This window comes from Cyclopterus lumpus, chromosome 9, assembly GCF_009769545.1.
Source record: "Cyclopterus lumpus isolate fCycLum1 chromosome 9, fCycLum1.pri, whole genome shotgun sequence".
In the NCBI taxonomy this organism is placed as follows: domain Eukaryota; kingdom Metazoa; phylum Chordata; class Actinopteri; order Perciformes; family Cyclopteridae; genus Cyclopterus; species Cyclopterus lumpus.
In genome coordinates, this window is record NC_046974.1 from 1544630 (window position 1) to 1562500 (window position 17871).

Consider the following 17871-nt stretch of genomic DNA (forward strand, 5'->3'; position numbering starts at 1 on the left):
CGATTTAAAAGCTTTTATTTTGAAGTGACGGAGGATTTGGATTGGATGCTTCTACCAGAGTCCGTTATACTGACATATATATATATATATATATATATATATATGTATGTATATATATATATATAAAAATAAATATATATACATATAAATGTATATATATATATATATATATATGTATGTGTATATATAAATATATATATAGATATATATATATATAAATACATTTATATGTATTTATATATAAAAAATAAATATAATTATCTATATTTATGTATATATGTTTATTTAGTTAGTTGTCTGTTTAGTTTATTTATATATTTATATTTATACCCCTCTTTTGACCACCGCCCATCAGGACCTCGCTCTCCGGTGGTTCATGGATACGGATCAGAGACCAGATATTTATTCCCGTCACTTAAAGGGCCGGATTGATCGTGTTTGGGTAGCAAATGGGCCTTTTGATGGTTCCCACGCCGGACCCCCCCCCCCCCCCCTCCCCCGGAGACTAATGGGGGGGTTCTCTCTAATGGCGTCCCTCAATCATTCGCCAGGAATATGAATCACAACGCTCACAATTAGCAAAACAACACAGAGAGCAGCGAGGACATGAAGAGCAGCTATTTCTGTGCCCCCCCCCCCCTCTCTTTCTTTAAAGGGGAGGGGGGGGGAGTTAAACTGATAAATTAGACCTCATTTATTGGACAACAGTTTGAGTCGATGCCCGGGGGCCTCGGCTCTGCAGCCTGGACGAGGCTCCAGAGCCGCTAATTGGTTCTGTGTGTTTGGATGGAAGGAAGGGGGGGGGCGGGGGGGTGATGCTCTAACACACACACACACACACACACACACACACACACACACAGAGGCGGGTGTCTCGGTGGCGGCAAACGCTACGAAAACGGACGAGACAAGCGCTTGATTTGACAGCCGGGGCGGAGGGGTGTGTGTGTGGGGGGGGGAGGGGTGTGTGTGTGGGGGGGGGAGGGGTGTGTGTGTGGGGGGGGGAGGGGTGTGTGTGCGGGGGGGGGGGGGCATGTATAGATTTTTGTGTCCGTTGTTTTGGCTTATTTGTGTGCTTCTTTTACTCAGTCAATCACATTTAATTGACACCGCTGCGCTGCCCCGCGGCATGCTGGGATGACAGGCCTTTAATGCCAGAGAGAGGAGGAGGTTCTTCTGCCCGTGAAGGACGAGTTCCTCCGTCAGACCTTAATTGATGCAACGCAGCGATGATGGAGACTAATAAACACGACCTTTGAGAAGGGAAGGTAATCACACCACGAACACAACCCGTTCTGCAGGCGGAACAGACGTGTGTTCCTCATCGAGAACCACACAGAACATCTCGTTATGAAGTTTAGTCTGTGACTAAACCAGAGTAAAGAGTTTAGTCTGTGACTTTAAACCAGAGTAAAGAGTTTAGTCTGTGACTTTAAACCAGAGTAAAGAGTTTAGTCTGTGACTTTAAACCAGAGTAAAGAGTTTAATCTGTGACTTTAAACCAGAATAAAGAGTTTAATCTGTGACTTTAAACCAGAGTAAAGAGTTTAGTCTGTGACTTTAAACCAGAATAAAGAGTTTAGTCTGTGACTTTAAACCAGAGTAAAGAGTTTAATCTGTGACTTTAAACCAGAATAAAGAGTTTAATCTGTGACTTTAAACCAGAGTAAAGAGTTTAGTCTGTGACTTTAAACCAGAATAAAGAGTTTAGTCTGTGACTTTAAACCAGAGTAAAGAGTTTAATCTGTGACTTTAAACCAATAAAGAGTTTAATCTGTGACTTTAAACCAGAAGAAAGAGTTTAGTCTGTGACTTTAAACCAATAAAGAGTTTAATCTGTGACTTTAAACCAGAGTAAAGAGTTTAATATGTGACTTTAAACCAGAATAAAGAGTTTAATCTGTGACTTTAAACCAGAGTAAAGAGTTTAGTCTGTGACTTAAAACCAATAAAGAGTTTAATCTGTGACTTTAAACCAGAGTAAAGAGTTTAGTCTGTGACTTAAAACCAATAAAGAGTTTAATCTGTGACTTTAAACCAGAGTAAAGAGTTTAATCTGTGACTTTAAACCAATAAAGAGTTTAATCTGTGACTTTAAACCAGAGTAAAGAGTTTAGTCTGTGACTTAAAACCAGAAGAAAGTGTTTAGTCTGTGACTTTAAACCAGAGTAAAGAGTTTAATATGTGACTTTAAACCAGAGTAAAGAGTTTAGTCTGTGACTTTAAACCAGAATAAAGAGTTTAGTCTGTGACTTTAAACCAGAGTAAAGAGTTTAATATGTGACTTTAAACCAATAAAGAGTTTAATATGTGACTTTAAACCAGAGTAAAGAGTTCAGTCTGTGACTTTAAACCAGAATAAAGAGTTTAGTCTGTGACTTTAAACCAGAATAAAGAGTTTAATATGTGACTTTAAACCAGAAGAAAGAGTTTAGTCTGTGACTTTAAACCAGAGTAAAGAGTTTAGTCTGTGACTTTAAACCAGAGTAAAGAGTTTAATCTGTGATTTTAAACCAGAGTAAAGAGTTTAGTCTGTGACTTTAAACCAATAAAGAGTTTAATATGTGACTTTAAACCAGAATAAAGAGTTTAATCTGTGACTTTAAACCAGAGTAAAGAGTTTAGTCTGTGACTTTAAACCAGAATAAAGAGTTTAATCTGTGACTTTAAACCAGAGTAAAGAGTTTAGTCTGTGACTTTAAACCAGAATAAAGAGTTTAGTCTGTGACTTTAAACCAATAAAGAGTTTAATCTGTGACTTTAAACCAATAAAGAGTTTAATCTGTGACTTTAAACCAATAAAGAGTTTAATCTGTGACTTTAAACCAATAAAGAGTTTAATCTGTGACTTTAAACCAGAGTAAAGAGTTTAATCTGTGACTTTAAACCAATAAAGAGTTTAATCTGTGACTTTAAACCAGAGTCCTCTGGTCTTTCTTTCTGAATTTGATATTTTTACATATTTTATTTATTGAATTTGATATTTTTACATATTTTATTTATTGAATTTAATTTAGGCTTTTTTCTTTTCTTTCTCAGTATATAAATCAGCTGCTTGCATGAAAACTTTTCAATCATATATTTTTATCTGATAAACTCTTTACATTTATTTTGCGCTCTTTGCTCTTTATTTCTTTATAATTATAATTTCCTTTACTTAATTTAATTCCCCTTAATGTCACAGACGTGAGTCGTTGGCGTCCTGCAGTTCCTCTGCACCGCCACCGGAGGGCGGCATTGCAGCTGCTTTGAGCTGATCGTGTTGAGACAAAACATCAGAAATACACGATAAAAGAAGATTGATTTGTATGTTTGTAGTTTATTTTAATATAAGTTGTTGTTTGTGTGGAGACGTTCTTCAATTAAAATGTAAACTGAACTGAGAGTCTGAAACTTTAAAATATTAACGAAACAATAACCAACACATCGAATTATTTCACACTTTAATCTTTACGACATTTTGGTGGAATTTAGTTTCACCAAAATGTGACAATAATCTTTTATTTATTCGTGCAGAAGAAGACCGTAGAATATTTTATATCAAGAAAATAAGGTATTTAATGTTGCTGATTGAACGGTTCTTAAAAAACTTACATATTTACACAGAATGGTATTGTTGTTGCGCTACATTGTTGACGCTGTTGTTGACGCTCTCTCTCTTTGATATTGATAATATTCAGAAGAATATCAGATCGTATTTTACCTACAAATGCACCAAATAAAAACATAATTTTCAAGTAAATGTGTGTATCCTGAAATATAGAAATCAAGAAAAAGACATTTTTTCCGCTCACATAAAAAACGACTTGATAAGAATGATATTTCTTTGTTTTATTGGAGGCGTTAAACCGCGTTAAGTGATCCGTGAGAGAGACTCAAGCCTCTGATCGCTGCTCCTCGCTCTGTTATCTCCTCCTGAATGAACAGTCAAATAAAACTCTCTCGTTTCTCTGAGGGGTCCCCCGGGAGCCTCTGGAGGGGCCCCCGAGGGTCCCCAGGCCCCACTTTGGGAGCGGCTCCACGTTTACAGGCCGCGGTAATGATGCTTGTTTGTCCAGCGGTCTGTAAATCACACCGACATTAGAGCTGCCACGGGGCCCCTGGAGACACAGTAGACCATCACACACACACACACACACACACACACACACACACACACACACACACACACACCGGATCCATAACGGAGCCCAACACAAACAAAAAGCTGAGGGTCTAAAACCTTTTATTAAAACTGTGTCTGATTTATATATAATGTTCAGTTTATGAACTTACATTATACTTTATTGAATATTTATCAAATAACAATTTTTTGGGGGGATTTTTTAATGGATGCACATTTTAAATATATATTTTAATCTGACGTACCGACACAATTCCTTATTTATATAATAATAATAATGAGGATGATGGTGATAACAGTAATAATAAAACAACTATAGTGATAATAATAATAAAATAATTTTATTTACGCCTCACTTTTCCTCACAAGGTTACAAAACAAACAATAAAATAAAAATACTAAAAATATAATATAAAAACGTCTGTATCTAAATATATAAAAGATAAAACCCAGCAACATATTTATGTGATAGACCTGCAGCTTTAAAACAAAACTGGGTCAATAAGCAGAATTAATATATTTACTTTGGGTATTTTTTACCAATAAATGTCACGAGTTTAGTCATTGGTCCGTTTGTCCAGACAGGAAACTCCTCCTCCTCTCCCTCTGATTCCTCCTCCTCGCCTCCTTGTCTCCTTCTCCCTCGTCTTCATTCATTACAGCAGCTTTTATTGGCACTGCTGCTGTAAACTGGTCCGAGAGACTAACCTTTAAAGTGAGGGGGGGGGGGGGGGCTGTTAGAGGGAAGATGGACGTTCACAGTAAACATGAAGCAGCACACACACACCTGTCTGTGTGTGTGTGTGTGTGATATTTATTGGGAAGCGACGGCTCCTTTAACCTCGCCCATCGAGCGCCCAGCGCTCCCATTAAGGCTGACTGGGATGTCCACAGGGAGGCGGGATGAGAGCTGGTCTTTGAAGGCGGATCTTTAAAAGGCAATAGGTTGTTTTCTTGAGTGTTTATGGGCCGATAGTGAAGTGTGTGTACTGTAAATACAGCTATAAAAAACCTTCATGTCAGTCACACGACACGGAAGAACAACCTGACGGAGTTGGAGCAACATTTACTGTCATGAGTGAAATGAGAAGATCCACATTCATGCTGCATTCATGCACTGTCAGAATAATTGGGAAAATAATTTCCCGATTGGTTGTATAGAAGTCTAATGTTCATGTGTTAAAGCTGCATTCTCTCTCCTGACCAACAGGGGGCGACTCCTCTGGTTGTATAGAAGTCTATGCTTCATGTGTTAAAGCTGCATTCTCTCTCCTGACCAACAGGGGGCGACTCCTCTGGTTGTATAGAAGTCTATGCTTCATGTGTTAAAGCTGCATTCTCTCTCCTGACCACCAGGGGGCGACTCCTCTGGTTGTATAGAAGTCTAATGTTCATGTGTTAAAGCTGCATTCTCTCTCCTGACCAACAGGGGGCGACTCCTCTGGTTGTATAGAAGTCTATGCTTCATGTGTTAAAGCTGCATTCTCTCTCCTGACCACCAGGGGGCGACTCCTCTGGTTGTATAGAAGTCTAATGTTCATGTGTTAAAGCTGCATTCTCTCTCCTGACCAACAGGGGGCGACTCCTCTGGTTGTATAGAAGTCTATGCTTCATGTGTTAAAGCTGCATTCTCTCTCCTGACCACCATAGGGCGACTCCTCTGGTTGTATAGAAGTCTATGCTTCATGTGTTAAAGCTGCATTCTCTCTCCTGACCAACAGAGGGCGACTCCTCTGGTTGTATAGAAGTCTATGCTTCATGTGTTAAAGCTGCATTCTCTCTCCTGACCACCAGGGGGCGACTCCTCTGGTTGTATATAAGTCTAATGTTCATGTGTTAAAGCTGCATTCTCTCTCCTGACCAACAGGGGGCGACTCCTCTGGTTGTATAGAAGTCTATGCTTCATGTGTTAAAGCTGCATTCTCTTTCCTGACCAACAGGGGGCGACTCCTCTGGTTGTATAGAAGTCTATGCTTCATGTGTTAAAGCTGCATTCTCTCTAGTGACCACCAGGGGGCGACTCCTCTGGTTGTATAGAAGTCTATGCTTCATATGTTAAAGCTGCATTGTCTTTCCTGACCACCAGGGGGCGACTCCTCTGGTTGTATAGAAGTCTATGCTTCATGTGTTAAAGCTGCATTGTCTTTCCTGACCACCAGGGGGCGACTCCTCTGGTTGTATAGAAGTCTATGCTTCATGTGTTAAAGCTGCATTCTCTCTCCTGACCACCAGGGGGCGACTCCTCTGGTTTTATAGAAGTCTATACTTCATGTGTTAAAGCTGCATTCTCTCTCCTGACCACCAGGGGGCGACTCCTCTGGTTGTATAGAAGTCTATGCTTCATGTGTTAAAGCTGCATTCTCTCTCCTGACCACCAGGGGGCGACTCCTCTGGTTGTATAGAAGTCTATGCTTCATGTGTTAAAGCTGCATTCTCTCTCCTGACCACCAGGGGGCGACTCCTCTGGTTGTATAGAAGTCTATGCTTCATGTGTTAAAGCTGAATTCTCTCTCCTGACCACCAGGGGGCGACTCCTCTGGTTGTATAGAAGTCTATGCTTCATGTGTTAAAGCTGCATTCTCTCTCCTGACCACCAGGGGGCGACTCCTCTGGTTGTATAGAAGTCTATGCTTCATGTGTTAAAGCTGAATTCTCTCTCCTGACCACCAGGGGGCGACTCCTCTGGTTGTATAGAAGTCTATGCTTCATGTGTTAAAGCTGCATTCTCTCTCCTGACCACCAGGGGGCGACTCCTCTGGTTGTATAGAAGTCTATGCTTCATGTGTTAAAGCTGAATTCTCTCTCCTGAGTCAAACAGACCCTAAAGCAGGGGATGCTTTAGGGGCGGGGCTACAAAGTGATTGACACCAGAGACGTATTTTAGTCATATTGATTTCAATTCTGAAGCTAAGTTAACGTTAGCATTATGTATCACTACCATGCTAACTCATCATGTTTATACTTGTTAGCATGCTAACTGTAGCGGAGGAAGTATTTGTTACTTAAACGTACGAAAATAATTACGTATACAAAAATTAGCATATTAAATATACTTACTTTTTAAAGTCCTGTATTCACGACTTGCCTTAATGTTTGTATAAAAAAGGAAAATGTACTTAATAAAACCCAAATAAATAAAGACGAGTCAAAAATATAAAAAGGAAACGCAGCAAATCTGGAATTAACTTCTAATTGTTTCAGATGAACCTGTTTGAATTTATTTCATTAAGAAAACTTAACTCAGAAGTTAGAACGTAGCATGAAAATAAAAAACTCAATTAAAGTACAAGTACCTTGAACTTGTGCTACAAACTGTACATGATGAACGAAGTGATTTATATTTAAGACATTAAAAAAGATGCACCGCCCATCGATCGCACGTATTGAGGCGTTCGAGGACCCTCTGGGCCCCCGGGTCACTTCCCCGGGCAGAAGGGGCAGGAGTTGTTCTTGCTGGACTGGAGCCAGACCCGGATGCAGTCTTTGTGGATGGTGTGGGAGCAGCCGAGCGGGTGGCGGCTCTCCGGGTCCACGTGGTTCTGGCACATCAGGCAGAGTTTACGGGCCGCGACGGCCGGACCTCCAACCGGACCTCCAACCGGACCTCCAACCGCCGCCGGCCTCTGGATGGGGCCCGGGGGCGCGGGCCGGCTGATGGGCCCCGGCGCCGACCTCTCGCCCTGCACCAGCTTGAAGCCCACCTGCTCGATCACCTCCTCCATGGACATGCCGGCCAGCGTGCCGCGGGAGCTCTTCACCTGCTGGAGCAGCGACATCAGCTGGGCCCTGGTGCATTGTGGGAAACGGGTGCGGAGCTTCTCCAGGAACTTGTCCAGTTTGCCGACGGGGGCGGAGCTCGCGGCGCCGGAGGAGGGAGGCGGGGACGGAGCGACGGGAGGCGACGGGGAGAGACTGGGAGGGGGGGTCACCATCATGTGGGGCTGGAACGGAGGCAGGTGCTGGGGGGGGAGGAGGTGCGGGGGGGGGAGGAACTGGTGGTGTGGCGGTGGGGGGTAGCGGTACTGGGGGTGGTAAGGGGGCTGGTACGGCTGCTGGTAGTGGGGGGGGTATCTCTGGGGAGGGAAGGGGTGGTTCATCGGAGGAGGGGGGGGCATGAACTGGGGACGGACCAGTGGCTGCATCACCTGGCTGAACCTCAGGTCGGCCTGCGGGAGCAAAGAAGAGCCGTGAAGACGAGTTCACCGTGACGAAGAGTTCACCGTGAAGACGAGTTCACCGTGAAGACGAGTTCACCGTGAAGACGAGTTCACCGTGAAGACGAGACGAGTTCACCGTGAAGACGAGACGAGTTCACCGTGAAGACGAGACGAGTTCACCGTCAAGACGAGACGAGTTCACCGTGACGACGAGTTCACCGTGAAGACGAGTTCACCGTGTAGACGAGTTCACCGTGAAGACGAGTTCACCGCGAAGACGAGTTCACCGCGAAGACGAGTTCACCGTGACGACGAGTTCACCGTGACGACGAGTTCACCGTGTAGACGAGTTCACCGCGTAGACGAGTTCACCGTGACGACGAGTTCACCGTGACGACGAGTTCACCGTGTAGACGAGTTCACCGTGAAGACGAGTTCACCGTGAAGACGAGACGAGTTCACCGCGAAGACGAGTTCACCGCGAAGACGAGTTCACCGTGAAGACGAGACGAGTTCACCGTGAAGACGAGTTCACCGTGAAGACGAGACGAGTTCACCGCGAAGACGAGACGAGTTCACCGCGTAGACGAGTTCACCGCGAAGACGAGTTCACCGTGAAGACGAGACGAGTTCACCGCGAAGACGAGACGAGTTCACCGCGTAGACGAGTTCACCGCGAAGACGAGACGAGTTCACCGCGAAGACGAGTTCACCGCGAAGACGAGACGAGTTCACCGTGAAGACGAGTTCACCGCGAAGACGAGACGAGTTCACCGCGTAGACGAGTTCACCGCGAAGACGAGACGAGTTCACCGCGAAGACGAGTTCACCGTGAAGACGAGACGAGTTCACCGCGAAGACGAGTTCACCGTGAAGACGAGACGAGTTCACCGCGAAGACGAGTTCACCGCGAAGACGAGTTCACCGTGAAGACGAGACGAGTTCACCGTGAAGACGAGTTCACCGTGAAGACGAGACGAGTTCACCGTGAAGACGAGTTCACCGTGAAGACGAGACGAGTTCACCGTGAAGACGAGACGAGTTCACCGTGAAGACGAGTTCACCGTGAAGACGAGACGAGTTCACCGTGAAGACGAGACGAGTTCACCGTGAAGACGAGTTCACCGCGAAGACGAGACGAGTTCACCGCGTAGACGAGTTCACCGCGTAGACGAGTTCACCGCGAAGACGAGTTCACCGCGTAGACGAGTTCACCGCGAAGACGAGTTCACCGTGAAGACGAGACGAGTTCACCGCGTAGACGAGTTCACCGCGAAGACGAGTTCACCGTGAAGACGAGACGAGTTCACCGCGTAGACGAGTTCACCGCGAAGACGAGTTCACCGTGAAGACGAGACGAGTTCACCGCGAAGACGAGTTCACCGTGAAGACGAGACGAGTTCACCGCGAAGACGAGTTCACTGCGAAGACGAGTTCACCGTGAAGACGAGACGAGTTCATCGCGTAGACGAGTTCACCGTGAAGACGAGTTCACCGTGAAGACGAGACGAGTTCACCGCGAAGACGAGTTCACCGCGAAGACGAGTTCACGTGAAGACGAGACGAGTTCACCGTGAAGACGAGTTCACCGTGAAGACGAGACGAGTTCACCGTGAAGACGAGTTCACCGTGAAGACGAGTTCACCGTGTAGACGAGACGAGTTCACCGTGTAGACGAGACGAGTTCACCGTGAAGACGAGACGAGTTCACCGTGTAGACGAGTTCACCGTGAAGACGAGTTCACCGTGAAGACGAGACGAGTTCACCGTGTAGACGAGTTCACCGCGAAGACGAGACGAGTTCACCGCGAAGACGAGACGAGTTCACCGCGAAGACGAGTTCACCGTGAAGACGAGACGAGTTCACCGCGAAGACGAGTTCACCGCGAAGACGAGTTCACCGCGAAGACGAGACGAGTTCATCGCGTAGACGAGTTCACCGCGAAGACGAGTTCACCGCGAAGACGAGTTCACCGTGAAGACGAGACGAGTTCACCGTGAAGACGAGTTCACCGTGTAGACGAGTTCACCGTGTAGACGAGTTCACCGTGTAGACGAGTTCACCGTGTAGACGAGTTCACCGTGAAGACGAGTTCACCGTGAAGACGAGTTCACCGTGAAGACGAGACGAGTTCACCGTGTAGACGAGTTCACCGTGAAGACGAGTTCACCGTGAAGACGAGTTCACCGTGTAGACGAGTTCACCGTGAAGACGAGTTCACCGTGTAGACGAGTTCACCGTGAAGACGAGTTCACCGTGAAGACGAGTTCACCGTGAAGACGAGTTCACCGTGAAGACGAGTTCACCGTGTAGACGAGTTCACCGTGAAGACGAGACGAGTTCACCGTGTAGACGAGTTCACCGTGAAGACGAGTTCACCGTGAAGACGAGTTCACCGTGTAGACGAGTTCACCGTGAAGACGAGTTCACCGTGTAGACGAGTTCACCGTGAAGACGAGTTCACCGTGAAGACGAGTTCACCGTGAAGACGAGTTCACCGTGAAGACGAGTTCACCGTGTAGACGAGTTCACCGTGTAGACGAGTTCACCGTGAAGACGAGTTCACCGTGTAGACGAGTTCACCGTGTAGACGAGTTCACCGTGTAGACGAGTTCACCGTGAAGACGAGTTCACCGTGTAGACGAGTTCACCGTGAAGACGAGACGAGTTCACCGTGTAGACGAGTTCACCGTGAAGACGAGTTCACCGTGAAGACGAGTTCACCGTGTAGACGAGTTCACCGTGAAGACGAGTTCACCGTGTAGACGAGTTCACCGTGAAGACGAGACGAGTTCACCGTGTAGACGAGTTCACCGTGAAGACGAGTTCACCGCGTAGACGAGTTCACCGCGTAGACGAGTTCACCGCGTAGACGAGTTCACCGCGTAGACGAGTTCACCGTGTAGACGAGTTCACCGCGAAGACGAGTTCACCGTGAAGACGAGTTCACCGTGTAGACGAGTTCACCGCGAAGACGAGTTCACCGTGAAGACGAGACGAGTTCACCGCGAAGACGAGACGAGTTCACCGTGAAGACGAGTTCACCGCGAAGACGAGTTCACCGCGAAGACGAGTTCACCGTGAAGACGAGTTCACCGTGAAGACGAGACGAGTTCACCGTGTAGACGAGTTCACCGCGAAGACGAGTTCACCGTGAAGACGAGACGAGTTCACCGTGTAGACGAGTTCACCGCGAAGACGAGTTCACCGTGAAGACGAGACGAGTTCACCGCGAAGACGAGACGAGTTCACCGTGAAGACGAGACGAGTTCACCGTGAAGACGAGTTCACCGTGAAGACGAGACCACCGTGTAGACGAGACGAGTTCACCGTGAAGACGAGGTGACCTCTTCACCTTCCTCATATTGTCACGTCTTACCACGGGAACCTGCGGCAGAGACGGGACGTTGATCCTGGGGAGGGACTCTAACTCGCGGCCCTCCTGGAGCTGCTGCAGGACCTCCTGGAAGCGGCTCTGGAGCTCGGCCCGGTTCCTCCGGACCAGACCTTCCTTCTTCTCCCACTTCGGTCGCTCGTGATGGAACTCCTGTGGGGACTCCACCCGGAGAGCGTTCAGGTACTGACCCACCTGGGGACGGGTCACAAGGTCAACGGTCAGAGCTGGAAGTAAAGTGTTCTCCTCCAGTAGAACATGTGACTAGTAGAACATGTGACTAGTAGAACATGTGACTAGTAGAACATAGTAGAACATGTGACTAGTAGAACATGTGGTCAGGACATCTTGATGTTTCTCTGGTCTCTGATCATGTGACTTTGTAAACAACCAATCAGTGTTTAGACCAACAGGAGGAGAGCTAGTAACGTTAGCTAGTAACGTTAGCAGCGGAGGTTCACTTCAGTTACATGATGATGCGTTCAGGCTCTGCTCAGTGAACATGAGTACTGGCTGAAGGTAAATGATAACGTTCTCATGATGCGTTCAGGCTCCGCTCAGTGAACATGAGTACTGGCTGAAGGTAACTGATAACGTTCTCATGATGCGTTCAAGCTCCGCTCAGTGAACATGAGTACTGGCTGAAGGTAAATGATAACGTTCTCATGATGCGTTCAGGCTCTGCTCAGTGAACATGAGTACTGGCTGAAGGTAAATGATAACGTTCTCATGATGCGTTCAGGCTCAGTTCAGTGAACATGAGTACTGGCTGAAGGTAGATGATAACGTTCTCATGATGCGTTCAGGCTCTACTCAGTGAACATGAGTACTGGCTGAAGGTAAATGATAACGTTCTCATGATGCGTTCAGGCTCTACTCAGTGAACATGAGTACTGGCTGAAGGTAAATGATAACGTTCTCATGATGCGTTCAGGCTCTGCTCAGTGAACATGAGTACTGGCTGAAGGTAAATGATAACGTTCTCATGATGCGTTCAGGTGTAATCTAGTAAAATGTAGTGTTGGTGATGAACTAGAATGAATCCAGATGTTATTTACTTATCATCTGAATTGTGTTTTCTTAACGACACCATTCCAGCTGCCGTAACCATGGTAATAATAATCTGTACGTAAGCCGACGGGCCCGTGGGTTCGATGCCCGCACCTCGCCGCTCCACGCCTCGATGCGCGTCATGGCGACGTCTCGCTGCTTCTCCACGGCTGAGATCTCGTCCCTCAGCGCTCGCTGCTCCGCCTCTCGCGCCTCCTTCCTCGCCCGCTCCATCTCCCTCCTCAGCTCCTCCACCTCCACCTGCAGGCGGCTCTGCTCCTCCCACTGCTCCTCAGAGAGGGAGGCCAGCCGGAGGTCGCCCTCCTCCAGCTCCTTGGTCAGTCTGGAGAGGGGGGGGGGGGAGGGGGGTTATCGTTCTGTAACATCACACTAATAATGACATCTTTAGACTGAAGGTACCCAGAGAGGACCCCATGGGACCGGCTCACGGTGCTACTCCTGGTCCAGGTCCTGAACCCTGAGAGGACCCCGTGGGACCGGCTCACGGTGCTACTCCTGGTCCAGGTCCTGAACCCTGAGAGGACCCCGTGGGACCGGCTCACGGTGCTACTCCTGGTCCAGGTCCTGAACCCTGAGAGGACCGGCTCACGGTGCTACTCCTGGTCCAGGTCCTGAACCCTGAGAGGACCCCGTGGGACCGGCTCACGGTCTTGCTCCTGGTCCTCACCGGATCTTCTCCTCCTCTGCCCGGTTCTTCTCGGAGGTCATTTCCTGTTTCTTGGCCAGGAAGTTCTTCCTCGTGGCTTTTGAGTTGTTGAGCTGCAGCTTCACGCGCAGAGACTCCAGCTTGTCCTGGAGGACCTGAAACACAGCTTCATGAGTGTGTGTGTGTGTGTGTGTGTGTGTGTCTGTGTGTGTGTGTGTGTGTGTCTGTGTGTCTGTGTGTGTGTGTGTGTGTGTGTCTGTGTGTGTCTCACCTGGTGCTGCCGCGTGGCCTCCTCCTTCTTCTTCTGCACCTGCTGCTTGTGCTTCTCGTGCGTCAGCGCCTCCTCGCTCTTCTTCTTCATGAGTCCTTCGTACTCCTCCGACAGCCCGGCGCCGTAATCCAACATGGCCGCCACCGCGCTCTCCCAGCCCGGCTCCGTGTTCACGCCCGACTCTGAGGTCGTCCTGTCGGTCTGCACGGCCTTCACCTCCTGCAGGAGGTCTGGGGGAGGAGACAGAGAGCGAGGGGCTGTCAACAAGGAGGAGGGGCTGTAAACAAGAGGGGGACTAGTAAACAAGGGGGGGGACTAGTAAACAAGGAGGGGGACTAGTAAACAAGGAGGGGGACTAGTAAACAAGGAGGAGCATTAGTAAACAAGGAGGGGGACTAGTAAACAAGGAGGAGGACTAGTAAACAAGGAGGGGGACTAGTAAACAAGGAGGACTAGTAAACGAGGAGGACTAGTAAACAAGGAGGGGGGCTAGTAAACAAGGAGGAGGACTAGTAAACAAGAGGGGGACTAGTAAACAAGAGGGGGACTAGTAAACAAGGAGGACTAGTAAACAAGAAGAGGACTAGTAAACAAGGAGGAGGACAAGTAAACGAGGAGGACTAGTAAACAAGGAGGACTAGTAAACAAGAAGAGGACTAGTAAACAAGAGGGGGACTAGTAAACAAGAGGGGGACTAGTAAACAAGGAGGAGGACTAGTAAACAAGAGGGGGACTAGTAAACAAAAGGAGGACTAGTAAACAAGGAGGGGGGCTAGTAAACAAGGAGGAGGACTAGTAAACAAGAGGGGGACTAGTAAACAAGAGGGGGACTAGTAAACAAGGAGGACTAGTAAACAAGGAAGGCGTGGCTGTTGAACCCTTTTCCAGCTTGTAAGCTTGAATAAACAGAAAGACAACTTTGAATCCTTGGAGACTGTTTGTTGCAATTTAATATTTGAACCACAACTCTCCACCTGATCAAACATAGACATCTTCCACCACACTAGTAAACAAGGAGGAGGACTAGTAAACAAGAGGAAGAAGACTAGGAAACAAGAAGGAGGACTAGTAAACAAGGAGGAAGACTAGTAAACAAGGAGGAGGACTAGTAAACAAGAGAACAACTAGTATACAAGAGGACACAAACTAGTAAACACGAGAACTAGTAAACAAGAGAACTAGTAAACAAGAGTAAAACTTGTAAACAAGAGGAAGACTAGTAAACAAGGAGGAAGACTAGTAAACAAGAAGGACTAGTAAACAAGAGGAAGAAGACTAGGAAACAAGAAGGAGGACTAGTAAACAAGGAGGACTAGTAAACAAGAGGAAGAAGACTAGTAAACAAGGAGGATGACTAGTAAACAAGGAGGAGGACTAGTAAACACGAGAACTAGTAAACAAGAGAACTAGTAAACAAGAGTAAAACTTGTAAACAAGAGGAAGACTAGTAAACAAGGAGGAAGACTAGTAAACAAGAAGGACTAGTAAACAAGGAGGAGGACTAGTAAACAAGAGGAAGAAGACTAGGAAACAAGAAGGAGGACTAGTCAACAAGGAGGATGACTAGTAAACAAGGAGGAAGACTAGTAAACAAGGAGGACTAGTAAACAATGAGGACTAGTAAACAAGAGGAATACTAGGAAGAAAGACTAGTAAACAAGAGAACTAGTATACAAGAGGACACACACTAGTAAACACGAGAACTAGTAAACAAGAGAACTAGTAAACAATGAGGACTAGTGAACAAGAGGAAGACTAGGAAGAAAGACTAGTAAACAAGAGAACAACTAGTATACAAGAGGACACAAACTAGTAAACACTAGAACTAGTAAACAAGAGTAAAACTTGTAAACAAGAGAACTAGTAAACAAGAGAACTAGTAAACAAGAGTAAAACTTGTAAACAAGAGAAAAAGGAAGAGTTCAAGTACTTGTACTTTTTAACCTAGTACTTGCAGTGTGGTTCGAGTACTTTTAACCTAGTATTGAATACTTGCTCCTCCTTTCTATCCACCGACATTACCTTCCACGGTCATGTCTGTTAACGCCAGCTCCAGGTCCTGCAGGTCATCCCCCTCTTCTTCTTCTTCTTCTTCTTCCTCCTCTTCCTCCTCCCGGTTCAGATGCAGGACTTCTCCCGAGGGCATGCCAGCTGTTTCCCCGCTAGCAGCCATGCTCACATCGGTCCAGAAAGGAAACTGGAATATAAACCCCGCCCGGGTGAGTTCTCTGAGCCGGGCGGAGCCGATGCGAGAACAAGATGGCCGGCGACGACAGCGGAAACTTCCGGCGTCTTTAAAGTTATTTGAAATAACGTTATTAGCTTTATTAGCTGTCGTTTATCTCCGGTTTACAGTTGGCAACAGCGATTCGCTGGCTACGCGGAAATAATGTGTGAACCGGATGTAACGACGCAAAGCTCGTCTCTGATTGGTCGTCTTTCTTCAAAGGAAACTTTATTGAACCAGGACAACAGAAACAGACAGAACACATCAGAGCCTTTTGCTTTAGTGAAAGTATTAAAACCACACTGTTAAAAAATAAATACAAACTGTTCCTGCTTCAAAATGTTGCTTCAGTAAAATAAAGAAAAGAATATTAAAATTATTTTAAAAAATAATATAAAAGGCTCACATTTAGAGATTTTGAGAATGATAATTGTATGAAATGAAATCCTTTTAACCTTAATTTAACTATTATTTTATTTTGTGTTTAAATTATGTATTCATTCAATATCTAATGTATTTTATTCTAAAAATAATAATGAACTCAATTAGAATTATTTAAACATATTCAAATCATTTTAAAACTAATATAAAATGCCACATTTAGAGGTTTTGAGGTTTTTAAAAAAAGAGAATCATCTGAAATTAAATACTTTTAACCTTAATTTAAATTTTATTTAAATTATTTAATATTGTATTTAAATTATGTATTTATTAAATATAATTTAGTTATTGAATGTATTTATTTAATTCTAAAAATAACAATGAACTCAATTAGAATGATATAAAATAATTCAACTGATTTTAACCAATATAAAAAGCCTAATTTAGAGATTTTGAGATGTTTAAATAAAAGAATAATTATATGAAATTCAAGCCTTTTACAAACCATAGTTTAATCATACTTTTATTGTTTTATATTGTGTTTATTGTATTTTAAAGGATTTTAAAACTAATATAAAAGGCCACATTTATAAATGTTCATACGGTTTTGAAAAAAAAAGATTGTAAAATGAATTATTTAATTAATTAATTGTATTTATTTATTGTATTTGTTTTTCTCTGAACCTAAAAAAATCGATTAGGATTATTTAAAATTGATATGATTGATTTGATAAAACGAATATAAAATGCCACATTGAGAGATTAAAAAAAAAAAATCGCAGAGTTCTCCTGAGGTCAAAACAGCGGTTTCAGGAAAACCTCTCCGAGTGAGAGCTCTTCTCATTTTCCTTCTCTCTGGCTCCCACCAGGACTCCTGTTAGTCACATGACAGCGCTGGGAAAACCTCCCGACTCCCCCCCCCAGCTCTCGCTCTGTCAGTCGGCTGTCCGTCAGTGTGTGTGTGTGTGTGTGTCAGTCAGTTACCCCCCGTCGTCACAATCAACCATGGCGGACACGGCACGCGACCCTCCGCCGGAGCTCTCCGACTTCCAGGAGCTGCAGGACGGGGAGGACCTGTTCCCGGAGCCGAGCGCCCCCCTGGAGGTGAGAGGGAGGAGGGAGGCCGAGGGGCGCTGTGGCAGCAGGGCGTGAGGCCACCAGCTGGGGACGTGGAGGAAGGGGGGGGGGAGGGATGGGAGTTGGTGCGTGCGCGTCCACCGTCACCTCGCTGCAAACGAGCCGCTTTACGAGCTCCGCAGACGGGCGTGCAACAACACGAAGGTGGCCTTCGGAGCCGCGACGGGAGCTGGCGAGGGTCAAAGCTGCGCGGAGAAAAACGCAGACTAGGTGCGTCGGCCGGTCAGGTGACGGTCACACAGGTGTGGGGGTGATGCGTTCACGGGCAGAGCGGGGCGGAAGGAAACGAGAGAATGAAGTGCCGATTTAAAGGTTCTTCGTTTGTTAATGAAACAACACGAGAAACAGTATAAAGATGAATAAATAATAACATCACAGGCTTCATGGAGGAATTGTGTTGTTGTTGTTGTTGCTGTTGCATTTAGATTGTGCTGCCGTTCATATTATTGTGTCCACTCAGAGA

At 45.8% G+C, this 17871-nt stretch overlaps 2 protein-coding genes across 2 annotated transcripts in view; one reads left to right on the forward strand and one right to left on the reverse strand.

The window, feature by feature from the left end:
- Positions 1-7304: 7304 nt before the first annotated feature.
- On the reverse strand, positions 7305-16133 carry rnf214 (ring finger protein 214). Its single transcript, XM_034541033.1, has 6 exons — positions 15686-16133; positions 13664-13893; positions 13414-13547; positions 12840-13068; positions 11661-11870; positions 7305-8289 (listed from the first exon to the last, which is right to left on the reverse strand). The coding sequence occupies exons 1-6, from the start codon at positions 15834-15836 to the stop codon at positions 7540-7542; spliced, it is 1704 nt and encodes a 567-aa protein (XP_034396924.1). The 5' UTR covers positions 15837-16133; the 3' UTR covers positions 7305-7539.
- A 1007-nt stretch (positions 16134-17140) lies between these two features.
- snx2 (sorting nexin 2) overlaps positions 17141-17871 on the forward strand; it is a 32530-nt gene continuing 31799 nt past the window's right edge. The window contains exon 1 of the mRNA XM_034541035.1: positions 17141-17375. Coding sequence (XP_034396926.1) covers positions 17157-17375 — 219 coding nt within the window. The 5' untranslated portion in view covers positions 17141-17156. The remainder of the gene's footprint in view (positions 17376-17871) is intronic.